The sequence below is a fragment of the Pezoporus wallicus genome, unplaced genomic scaffold, assembly GCF_028554395.1.
Source record: "Pezoporus wallicus isolate ANWC-B61680 ecotype Strahan unplaced genomic scaffold, APGP_CSIRO_Pwel_v1 contig_6923, whole genome shotgun sequence".
NCBI lineage: Eukaryota > Metazoa > Chordata > Aves > Psittaciformes > Psittacidae > Pezoporus > Pezoporus wallicus.
In genome coordinates this window covers 2,245,930-2,258,468 of record NW_026637289.1, presented here as the reverse complement: position 1 = coordinate 2,258,468, position 12,539 = coordinate 2,245,930, and the positions used below count along the sequence as shown (strand labels likewise).

Below are 12,539 nucleotides of genomic sequence, written 5' to 3'. Positions count from 1 at the left end.
AGTGTAATATAACTATGTATTTTTGTGTCTTGCACATTTCCCACAAATTAAAAACTTACTTAGAAGCTTTGTAAAAGATGCAAAACAGCATATCAAAAGGGAGATCAAGTATGCATCACTTTATTGCCTGTTAACTGCATTCAGCTGTCAGAATCAAGGAGTCTGCAAATGAGAAAAATCTTTACGTGAAGTCAACCACTTTGTTACACTGATGTATTACAGCCACCAAAGTGTTTCATGTTCTATGAAATGTTTGTGACTGGCTTTTTTTCTTATCTTCAAGATGCATATAATATATTTGTAGGTACAGTTTTTCAAAATCTGTCATTTACTTCAACTATTGTTTGATATTTGTATTGTGTTATAGCAGTGAGAAACAGAGGATCTTGCGCTTGACACTCTGCAAAGGCACACCAGGTCTGATTTCATGCTGGAAGGGGATAATATGAATTCTACAGCCCCAAAAGCACAGAAAATAATATGCAGGTTTTAGTCATAATTTATTTTTATTCAGATTTCGGTTTTGCTGATTAAAGGGATGTGAAATAGCTGGAAAAATCAAGGTCTTAAGCTTGCTTGTACTGAGGGTGGGGTATAAATTGACAGGTGTTCTTACTTAACTATGCACATTTTGGTTGATTGCACTTAAAATCTGTGGGAGAACAAGTGTGGCAGGTTCAAGCCTATGGTTTTCCTAAGTAAATGAAACAAACTCCATCACTGTCATTGCCAAAACTACTTCAGTTCCTTGGTTTGACTCTGATTTTTTCCTTTATTAGTGCAATGCAGTTAGCACCAACAGTTCTGGGGTTTTCTTCAGGAACATTCTGAAAACATTGCTTTCAAATGTGCTTGAAGTTGTTTAAATTGAATAGATGAAATGATGGTTTAGTTCCCTCTCCTAATTCTTCCTTCTGACTGTCTTTGCTAAAAAAGACAGAAAAAGAAATAAATCCACGTTTGTTTGTCTTCGTTCTTTCCTACATACTTTTTTGTCCTAATAGTAAGATACATTCCTAGTAGTAACAGTGCTTTTGAAATCCTCATTTTACCCCCTCCATTATAGAAGTCATTCATCTAAACTTCTCATGGGTAGTGATAGTTTAATTTCTTACGGAAGTTTCTCACAGAATACTCATCACTGTCTTCATCACAGCTCAGAAACGCTGTTCTGAGAGGTCGTCCCTCCCACAGCAGAGCACTGGCTGAAGGAGCTGCTCTGGGCTGGCCAGTCCCAGTGCTTGGAGGCAGATGACTCCTGACAAAATCAAAACTCCATCATACTCACATTTTCCTTCTACCTCATCTGACTGTCAGGAGATTCGCCCGTATGCTGTTGTTTTCATCCAGCATCTGCCTTTCCATTTTTATTATTTTCTAATTAGTAGCTGTAAAAGAGTGGGCCTGTGACATGGGCAGACCACTGCTTACTCCATCTCATCTGTCCGTGATGGGGCTGCGGTCCCCACTGAGCATTTTTCTTTCAGTAACAACTCAGAAAGAATTTTATTCTCACAAGAGCTGTAATAGAAAGGAATGCTGTCCTGGAGAATACAACATGTTCTTTTCCCACTTCTCCCTCCCTCCTTCCCCCCAAGACAAACATGAGTAGAACAAACCTGGTTTGTTGGTTTTTTTTTAGTAGGTTTTCCTTATTTTCTGTCTAAAAATTTGGCATGACTTCCCAGTCAAAGAAATGGGCAAAATCACCATGTGTACCATCATGCTAAAATTTGTGGTAATGGATGGAAACAAAAGGTAATTACTGAAGACTGGAGGAAGATCAGCTAATAAATATTTATCTACACACACACAAACCTCAGGTCATCATTCCCAGTTTCCTTCTCAGATTTCATTATGGCAGAACCACTGCTTGTCATTGTTTCTAGAGGTGTTTTGTAGTCTTGTGTGTTAGTGCTCATTTCTCTGAGAGGCAGAATATTCCTTTAGTCAATAGACTTTCAGGAATGTACCACTTTGATTTAGCTCATAAAGGCAGTGTGTGTTTCCTGTGGAATGAAAATCCAGAGGTACTTGTCAGCAGTAAGAATGAGTCAGTAACATCAGACCCCACATTTGAGATCTGGTTCCTTGTATAAAACCTAGAGTTTGGGTTTATGTCATGTAATGTCCCTTGTCTCTTGCTCCCTATCCCTCCTTGTTCCAGTAATTTAGAAAAGCCAGGGTCCCCCTGAAGTGCTTGTCTGTATGTGCATTGAATGCTGAAGCACTGGAAACTGAAGAATTTTAGCTTCAGCAGTTCTCAGGTTTTCATGGCTCCCCCACATCCCCCTTTTGCATTCCTTTCCCAATGCATGCTGTTGTAGAATGACCACAGCAATTGACCTGCACAGGCTGTTGAGCTGTAACTTGGTAGGTGCTGAAGGCAGACTGTCCTGTTCTGACATGCCATTGCAGAAAGAAAAAAGGAAACAACCCCAAGAAAGAAACAAACACAAACCCACAACCAAACAAACCCTCCAGTCAACCAGCCATAAACCCCAGGAACACTTTGCTTTCTGTTCTCTGGAAAATAGAATTGCCTGTTATTTGGTGGGGGGACAAAAGAGGGGTGAGAGTATAACCCCCCCTCTCTGTGGTAGGCAGCAGAACTCTGAACCTAGTCAGAGCATCAACATGTGCCTGCTTTAGTTGACCAGGCTGACTCCTGCCAGACCCAACAACTCCTGTGTGAGCCATTTCCATTACAGGATCCTCCCGCACCCTGTTCCATGATGAACGCTCGCCCACGGGCAGCAGATGCTGCAGTGTGTAACATTGCTTCTGTAGCAGGCAAAACATGCAAAGCTGTTGGATGATGCTGTGTGCTGCCCCAGTGACACTGGGTCCTGAACCCACAGCCTGGTGGTGCCTGCCTCTTATAGGACCAGGCGAAGTCTTCTGGATCAGGTCATCCCTCTGTGCAAGGGCAGGTATGCTGGCTGTTCCAGACTCCATCCAAACAGCCTAAGGCTGGACTCATCTGTGTTTAATGCAGAGGTAGTTTGGACAGCATAGTCATCTTAGCAGCCCCCAGTGAACTTGTCAGATGTCAAGCCATCCAAACCTCCCTTTATCACCTCTCAGCAGTATCTCCACAAGGAAGCCCTTACGCAGAGTTCTTCCACTATGCAAAGAAACAGCAGATGCTTTGCCAGATCATCTGATCAGACACTTGACCATGTTATCAGATAAGACTCCATCCTTAAATTCATGGCTGATGATGGGAAGATGCACAGCTGATTCCCAAGCAAGTTTTATGCTTTACGCACAGTCTATGTGAGCCAACCTTGTCTGAAAGTGCCCTTGAATGGCTGGCAAAAACTGGCTGTGATGTGCCTGTTTCTATACCTCCCAGAGCACGTTGGCTCTATTCGCCGGGCACTCAGCATCAGTCATTAACCAAGCTTTGTCTTTCTTTAGCTCACAGATCAAATGTTTGAAGGCTGCAGAAACAAGCACAACCTGCTCAGCAGTGTCTGGCCCCAGTAAAAAGGTCTGATCAATAGAGAAGCTTATCCAGGACAGATCAATGCAGCCAAGCAGAACAGCTACTCACTTTCCTACTGTCATAGTTTTCCTCTGAGATCACCCTGACAGTGACTGAAGCTTTCTTTTCTGAAGCCAACAGGTACAGTTCTCTCACCAAACACTGAATCCACAGAGGCTGCTCTCACCACCATCACAAGACTATAGGAAGTCTGCCTTTCTTTTCCTTTATTTTGCTGATACCACTAGTGGATCAACACTTAAAACCTATGAAAGCCTGTTTCCACCTTCATCTGTCAGTGAAGACCTGGTTTTGGTAGCAGTTGTAGAGTAACAGAATGGTTTGAGTTGGAAAGACCATCTAGTGCAGCCCCCTGCCACCTGCAGGGAGACCTTCCACTAGACTTGCTCAAAGCCTTGTCCAACCTGGCCTTGAACACTGCTATGGATGGGGCAGCCACAGCTTCTCAGGGCAACCTGTGCCAGTGCCTCATCACCACCATAAAAAATGTCTTCCATATATCCAATCTAAATCTGTACTCTTTCAGTTTAAACCAGTGTTCCTTATTCTCACTACAGACTCTGGTAAAATGTCTCTCTGTCATCATGAGGAAAGGGCTAGGTCTTGATTGCAAGCTCTTGTCTACTTCCCAGTAGTCCAGTAACCTTTTCCAGAAGTTAAAATCTAAGGTTTGGCCTAATATTGTATTTATATTTTGTCTAACTCAAGAAATTACCCTGCCAGTGCTCTTTCTTAGTCTATGACTTTCAGGGTTGCAGCTTTCCTGCTCATTTTGGATGCCAGGCATGCGTGTGCATTTTGTTGCTGTTGTTACTGGTTTTATTCTACACAGAACAGACCCTTTCAGAAAGTTAATTTCTTCATGTCTTTACCTTAGCTATCCCCAAGCCCCAGAGCATCGCTGTTGTTTACGAGTGGGGTCCTATTGTGGCCCTGTAATCTTTGGTGTGAAAGCTGCCACTGCTGGAGGTGACAGGCAGCATGACTGTATAAACTGACAAGCACTTGACAGGTAATGAATGATTACTGACCTGCAGCTGGAGCTCACTGATGTATTGCTTGTAACACATATTTCTACTTCCTTCTCTCAGCATCCCTGGAGATTATGGGAGCCACTTAGAATAGCAATGGTAAGTGGAATTCGAGAACAGAGGGTGCATCTCATCTGTTTATGTCCATAGCATTTGGTGCAAACTCCAATAGAATGGAAACAGCAATGCCTGCAGTGAAAGTGCAGCCTGCCATGTTCCTCTGGGTGCTTGCTATGCTGAATCCCTTCACTTCTGCAATGTAAGGGTCACCAAAATCCCCTAGGGAATCTTGCCAGGATCATGTCCTGTTAAGAATCACAAGTGACCAGAAAAGGTCACAGTGCCTCTAGAACTAGAACTAGACATGTACCTGCATCTTTACACATCTACACAACCATGGGAAAAAAAAAATCCCAAACCAGCACAGATTTTAGTTAGAAAGTATTTCAGATCCCACGCTCAGCAGCCACCACTTCAAGGCTGTGCGCAGCAGCAGGTACAAGTCATCTTAGAGTCATCAAGTAGCTGTTGCCAGTTGAGCCCAACAGTTCCCATGCACTCCTAACCAGGTGGGCACCACAGCTTCACAGCTTCCTCTCTGATCGTGCACTCCTAACCAGGTGGGCACCACAGCTTCCTCTCACCTCAGAGATATTTCATGCAGGGAAAATCCAGTCATTGCTTTCCCAAAGCTTTTATGTGTACCTGATAGTCCGATGCTTTACCAGAGCACTGGGTTTGCTTTTGGAGCAACAGTTTCTTGCCTGCCCATTTAGGTTTCAGGAATACCAGACAAAAAGGGCTCTGGAATATGCTCCTGCTGCCTGTTCTGGGCTATCTTCTTTCCTCTGGGCTCTCCAAATTAGGTTAGGAGCAGACTATGGACTGGATGAACAGTAGCTGCCTGCTCCTACTGACCAGCTTTCCTGTAAACACACACCTGCATGTGGCTGTCTAAACATATGTAAACAGAATAAAAGCTGTCTGCACCACATTCATCCAACAAGTTGCTTGTGTTGGGAGAAGCTTATGTTCAATGTTACACAAGTGTGAGTGGTTACTCCTGAGATGCCTAAGTGACAGTATTTTCCTGTAGTAATACAGGAAGGTGGTTTTCATTACATTATGGCCTCAGATCTTTATACCACCTGAGTATTAAATACTCTTCTAAGTGCCACAATGAAATAAATACGTGACAAACATATTTCATTTTTCTCTGCATGGTTACGTGAAGAACCAGCAGTACTGCACATACCCTCACTGATCTGCCTTCTCCATGGGAGCAGAATCTTCCTGCCATGATTGATTTATAACCTCCTGACACAGCTCATGAGGGAGCCAACTAGGGAAGGAACCCCACTGGATGTGTTGTTCACAAACAGAGAAGGACTTGTGGGTGATATGATGGTTAGAGGGCATAGCAATCATGAAATTATAAAGGGGTTCAATTATTGGAGAATTAAGAAGGGGGGTCTGCAGAGGGAAGACTTTGGCCTGAGTCCCTTGGGAGACAGTCCTGAAGGGCACATGAGTCCAGGAAAGCTGGACATTCTTCAAGTAGGAAATCTCAAAGGCACAGGAGCAAGCCGTCCCCCTGTGCTGAAAGATGAGCCGTCAGGGAAGAAGAGGGGCCTGGCTGAACAGAGAGCTTTGGCTGGAACTCAAGAATAAAAGGCGAGTTTATGACCTTTGGAAGAAGGGGCAGGCCACTCGGGAGGACTACAGGGTTGTCATGAGGTTATGCAGGGAGAAAATTAGCAACACCAAAGCCCAACTAAAACTTCATCTGGCTACTGCTGTAAAAGACAACAACAAAATGTTTCTGTAAGTACATGAGCAACAAAAGATGGGCTGAGGAGAATCTCCGTCCTTTACTCAATGCAGGGGGAAATATAGTTAAAAGAGATGAGGAAAAGGCTGAGCTACTTAATACCACCGTTGCCTCAGTCTTGTGGGAAGACGAGGACAGGATGCAGAATGAAGCCCCCATAATCTAAGGGGAAATGGTTAATGACCTGCTACAGCACTTCAACACACACAAGGCTATGGGGCCAGATGGGATCCACCCAAGAGGGGGCTGGCAGAAGTGCTCACTGAGCACCTTTCCATCATTTATCAGCAAACCTGGCTAATGGAAGGTCCCAGTTGACTGGAGGTTAGCTAATGTGACACCCATCTACAAGAAGAGTCAGGAGGAGGATCCAGGGAACTAGAGGCCTGTCAGCCTGACCTTGGTGCTGGGGAAGATTATGGACCAGACCTTCTTGAGTGCCATCACATGACACATGCAAGACAAACAGGTGTTCAGGCCCAGTCAGCATGGGTTTATGAAATGCAGATTTTGTTTGACTGACCTCAAGCCCCACCTTTAGGGGGCCTATAAGGATACAGGGAGGCTATAAGGATGCTGGGGAGGGACTCTTCATTATGGACTGTAGTGATAGGATAGAGGGTAACAGGTTAAAACAGGTAACAGAGGAAGTTTAGATTGGATATAAAGAGGAAGTTCTTTAAGGGTGGTGAGGCACTGAAATGGGTTTCTCAGGGAAGTTGTGAATGCTTCTTCCATGACAGTGTTCAAGGACAGGTTGGATAGAGCCTTGGGTGACATGGTTTAGTGTGAGGTGTCCCTGACCCTGGCAGGGGGGTTGGAACTAGATGATCTTAAGGTCCTTTCCAACCCTAACTATTCCATGATTCTATGACCTAATCTCCTCCTGTGACAAAGGTGACCAGCTTAGTGGATGAGAGAAGACTGTGGATGTTGCCTACCTAGACTTGAGTAAAGCCTTTTGACACCATTTACCATAGCATTCTCCTGGAGAAACTGCCTGCTCATGGCTTGGATGGATGCAATCTTCACAGGATAAAAGGATGGACACCTTACCGCTCCCTACCACTACCTGAAAAGAGGCTGTAGTGAGGTGGGTGTCAGTCCCTTTTCCCAAGTGGTAGGGCAAGAGGCAACAGCCTCAAGTTGCACCAGGGGAGATATAGATTGGATATTAAGAAAAATTTCTTCACCAAGAGGGTTGTCAAGCTTAGGGCCATGGTGGAGTCACCATCCCTGGAGGGATTTAGAAGGGGTGTAGATGTGGTGCCTAAGGACATTGCGCTGGACTTGGCAGTGTTAGGTTAATGGTTGGACTCAATGATCTTAAAAGCCTTTTCTAACCTAAATGAGTCTATGATTCTCTGTTATCATGAAGTTTCCTTCTTAGAAATACGCAGCTGCAGTCAGAGTCCTTCTGTATTCTTGGTATAGCAGCACTGTGTATTAAGCACAGAGTTAGTATGGTTAACCAAGCTCAAACCAATAATGAAAAAGGAAGCAATTTCACATAATTGGGGGTTTTATCCCTAACTATTTTACAGATGCAGAGATAACATTAACAAAGCAGTTCTGCTTGTTGTGCTGTCAGCTTTAATGTAACCTTTCTGATTAACAAAATTAGACAGCAATTAAACAGTGATCAAATTAGTCTTTATTGGTTCATCATTTATAACATCTGTAAGGAAACTGCCTGGAATTGTAAGGGTTGGATCTTTTATCCCACAGCGCTATGAAACAAAACTAACAGCAAAAAGTGACAGGCTTATTGCATGGATATTGACATACACAGCAGAGGGAAAGAACATTCTGACACAAGCCCTTAACAAAGGGTACTGTAATTTTGTTTAACCAAAATTTGTATTTAAGAACAAATATGGTCTTCTGCAAAACTCTTATGCTGCCACATGCAACCCCCCCCATCACTTAAATACATCCTGTTTGGGCACTTTTAAGTGTTTCCAGCGCCTCACAATTACTTTGTATTTTTCACTTTCAGTTTTGTTAGATACTTTTTTTAAGACTACCCGCATAACTATGGCAGTTTCTGTTTCTTTATCTTCACCTACTATGAGATCCAGCGTATCCCCAGTTTTCACCTGGAAACAGAAAAAGATGACTGATTATCAACATTTCCTGGGGAAAAAAATCCCTACAGCCTATGTCCAACTGTAACTGCTCCTTTCTTTCCATTTAATATTCTTATCTCCCAGGGCAGGAGGCAGGCAAGGCAACACCAGACACACTACAAATCCTCCAGCTATGAAATTCTAGGAAATCCCAGGCAATAAGCAATTAAACGTCTCATGACATTCTCTGCGAAAAGCTTTACCCTTCCTGTTCTATGGCTGACGCCTAACTGTGAAAAAGGTGCCATGTAGTATGTTGGAGGTTTTCCTGAAGGGTATTTCCTGCCAATCTTTTTGTATCAACACAAACCAGCAAAATGCAATGTTCTCCCTCCTGCCTTTAAAAGGGCATTTAGTGTTTCAGAGTGCTTGCCAACTGCCTATGTTCTTTTCAAACATCATACAAGCAGTATGCCTCTCAAAAACTAGTCTTTAGAGAACCAGGAAATAAAACTTATGACCCTTTGATGACCGTAACCACCATGTGGAACCACCCTCACACACAGGGTGGGTTGAAGTCTGTCATCATTCTGGCAAGCTCTTGTCATTACAGAGTATGGCTTGCAACCCTTCCGGCTCTTCTACCAAATGTGTTCCTGTGTGCTCTGCTACAAATACAACAACCTCACCTGAGCTCCCCCTGTTTCAATCCCTATCATCAAACTTTCTCCTTACTCATATGCCTGCTCCACCAGTATCTCAGATTCAATCTTCTGACTCCATCAACCTCACATCGGTATCATCACTTCCTTCAGCAACTTTGAAAGTTCTGTCCTTGCTGCCATCTGTCTTCTCTTGACTTTCTGCCTTAGATTTTACTCTCTAGTAACACAAGTCTCCTGCCTGCCTTAGAGAGTAACACCTTACCCAGAGAATCATAGTCACACACATACAAAGCTGGAAGTGGTGTTAGCGATGCTATTCATTTGCCCTTGCAGAGCAATTTAGAGGGAGAAGAGGTCATGCCTTAGTTATTTTCTTGTACTGTATGAAAAGATTAAATTGTAAAAAGTCTTACAGTTCTACTTTTCTTCCATAGTTTTTCTCCATTCAGCCTGAGTTCATTACTGTAGAATGCATCTTCTACTTTACTGAAGAAAAACAAGGTTTTATTGCATTTACAGTGTGCAACTGTTTCTTTGCAGATACACAAGAACACCATTCATGTGCAAGGCACGTTGCCACAGCTCTCATTTGTGCATAAAGGATACCTTTATTTAAGGTCAGGACAGACCTGAACTAGAAGTAAAGAAAAAGTCTTTCATAGATATTAAATGAAATAATAGAGTATAGTTGCTCTGTGCAAGCCATGAAAAGCTGTTTTTACAGACCTGTCTCCTGAATATCCAATGAATAATATCCCCTTTCCTGCACCAGCCAGGTTAATAATTTGTAACTCATCAAGTTATACTAACATTCTGTTTTAAAAGCACTGCAATATAAGGCTTCTGTAGGTTGCACTAGATCAAACACTGTGGTATATTTACGGACTGCACTCTGATATATTTACTAGTACATTAGGCTTATACTCACCATCACCTATTTCTACAGCCATTAAGTAGTGTATTATTTTACTCCCTCAATCTCAGATTAGATCTTTTTGTATTACTTAGTACAGTATTTTGTGGTTTCTTCATTTTAAATAAATAGCAACTGATAGAAAATGCCTCCTCAGCAATCTTAGAAATACTGCAGCCAGCAGAAAGCAGGCTGTTTCAAGGGAGGCAAGGTAAAACCCACAAGAACACCCATCCATCCAAAACATTTTTAGACAGTCAAAATAGCTATGCAAAAAAAAAACCCAACCAGCAAACAATGTCCCCCTCATCTCCCAATATTTAGTTATTCCAACATTAAAAGAGTTATCAAGCCTCAAATTTCAGATGCATGACACCTTTATCATGAGCAGGCTTCTTCTGCCATACTTACTTTCTTGCAATGTCTAGGCCAGCTTTCATGACCACATCGTATCGAAGAGACTGCACCACTTTTTCAAGATCCTTGTAATCTTTTACTACGTTGGGGTCATTTTCAAATTCATCCTCCAAATCGCTTTCCTCTTCGTCCTCTTCTTCCTCTTCTTCTTCTTGCACAGTCTGTCTGCTCCTTTTAGAGCTTTTGCTACTTTTATTCCGCAGAGGAAGTAGAGAGATATACTCTGGAGAAAGTCTTGGTGCACAGAGTTTTACTGAGGAAAAGCTGGGACATCTTCTGTAGTTTACTGTGCTTGCTTGACAGCTACAGAACATGCTTCTCCTCCAAGAGGGATACAGTTTATTAGAAGAGAACTTCTCCCACAGTCCAAACCAGACATTTAGCTTTCTAAAAGTAGTGATGGGGAGTCTGAAGCCAGTCATAGCATACCCTAAAACAAAACAAACATTCATGAGCAAAAATGAGCAACTGCTTTGTCTGTTGATGGATTTCTCCAGGTACAACATGACAGTTAAAACAAAAAGATTATAAACTAGTTCCCGGCAGAGCAATCAATGCATCACCTAAAAGCACAAGGCTATACCAACTGTATGATCTGCCTTTCTCACACACCACCCACCATTACAAAGAGATAAAACATCAGATGAAAAGCAAACACCAATAATCTGGAATAATCTGTTCATGATTCCTTTTCTGGTGTTCAGTATCAACTGTCAAACTCTGTCCAAACTCATTTGTGGCATTTTTCTCCCTACACCTGAAATACAATTAACAAAAGCATATGTCATAAAAAGCATATAAAAAAACATTTATCATGAGTCATCGTCAATAAAAACAACCTGCTCAATACTGCAAGCAAATAAACCCAGAAGAGTCAAAAGCTGCTTAACTTTAGATTCTGCTTGGACCACAACACTCCTGCATGGCAGAACACTGTAAAGCATCCTACCCTGTTTCTCCAAATCTAGCATCGTGGTCGAGTTTTAGAGAAACAACGCTGCTCTGTGTACTGCAATAGGGCTGACACCAGCAACAGCAGTCTCGCATGCTCCCCACCATGGGGAGCCATCTCTAACTGGGGACAAGTAGGAGAAACACACAAAAAACCACACCCCAGACGTCTTTCAACACTCTCAGGAATTGATTTCCAGCTCTTCCTAGTTCGGTGGAGCACTGCCTTTTATTACGACTTGCATGTGTGGAAACACGTGTTTCTTCCTGAGACTGGAGCTTGTTTTCCCCACACCCAAGAGAACTCTGCTGAGATCTTTATGAGGTGGTTTTTGTGGCTGGGAAAAAGCCCTGATCAACGAGGGCAATTATTAGCCAAATAAAAAGAACCACACCTCCCTTGGCTTTCCTGTATTTAAATGCATGAATTTAAAATACATGACATATAAAGTTTACGGTGGGTCAATCCTCACTTAAGACTTGGCACCTCTCCTCCTTTTGGGGACAAACTCCTAGAACAGTTATTTGAACGTGTAACCAACTATTCTTGCTTATTTCTACTGCTCATTCCTACTTCGTTCCCCCTGACCGGCGGGTACAACCGGCCGCCGAGAGAGCCCCTGCCAGGAAGGCCGAGAGCCGCCCCACACGCGAAGGGCGTCTTCTCACCCTCATGAAACCTGAATGCGGACAGCGATGAGCCTCGCTGCCCGGGGAGGACACAAGTCCGAACGCTGCCGGGAGCTGGCAGCCCGTTCAAAAGCACGCAGCCGAGACAACGCCAGCATTCACGGCGTGCGGTGCGGGCCCGCAGACACACAACCCCCCTCCCGCCGCGGGGACGGTCTCTGACCCTCTGTAGCGGGCCCGCCTCTGCTCGGGGTTCCCAAGGAGCCCCGGCTTCCCTGGCCGCCTCCTCGGCGCAGGCCGCGGCGCGCAGGCCTGCCCTTCGCACCGGACCCCGTGCCCCAGACCCGCGACCTTGGGGCCGGGAGAGGAGGGAGGGGCGCGAGGAGAGAAGGGAGGCCCGGCAAGGCTCGGCGCGCAGCGGGCCACAGCCTAGGCGCGGTTACCTGGGTCATCCAGGCGCCTCGGGCCCGGGCCTGCCGCTGCCGTCCCCACGCCGACGCTCGCAGGCTGGAGGCGGAGCC

At 44.1% G+C, this 12,539-nt stretch overlaps 1 protein-coding gene across 1 annotated transcript; it reads right to left on the bottom strand.

Moving 5' to 3' along the window:
* Positions 1-8,004: 8,004 nt before the first annotated feature.
* On the bottom strand, positions 8,005-12,539 carry MTRES1 (mitochondrial transcription rescue factor 1). The gene is made up of 4 exons (XM_057404701.1): positions 12,462-12,539; positions 10,432-10,867; positions 9,521-9,593; positions 8,005-8,472 (listed from the first exon to the last, which is right to left on the bottom strand). The coding sequence occupies exons 2-4, from the start codon at positions 10,857-10,859 to the stop codon at positions 8,296-8,298; spliced, it is 678 nt and encodes a 225-aa protein (XP_057260684.1). The 5' UTR covers positions 10,860-10,867; positions 12,462-12,539; the 3' UTR covers positions 8,005-8,295.

What these genes read in the sequence shown, in the direction of transcription:
- MTRES1 (XM_057404701.1), bottom strand. Translation starts at nt 10,859, where the DNA reads ATGACTGGCTTCAGACTCCCCATCACTACTTTTAGAAAGCTAAATGTC. An exon ending in GGCCTAGACATTGCAAGAAA is followed by an intron (nt 9,594 to 10,431) that starts GTAAGTATGGCA and finishes GTTTTTCTTCAG; the next exon opens with TAAAGTAGAAGATGCATTCT. An exon ending in TATGGAAGAAAAGTAGAACT is followed by an intron (nt 8,473 to 9,520) that starts GTAAGACTTTTT and finishes TTCTGTTTCCAG; the next exon opens with GTGAAAACTGGGGATACGCT.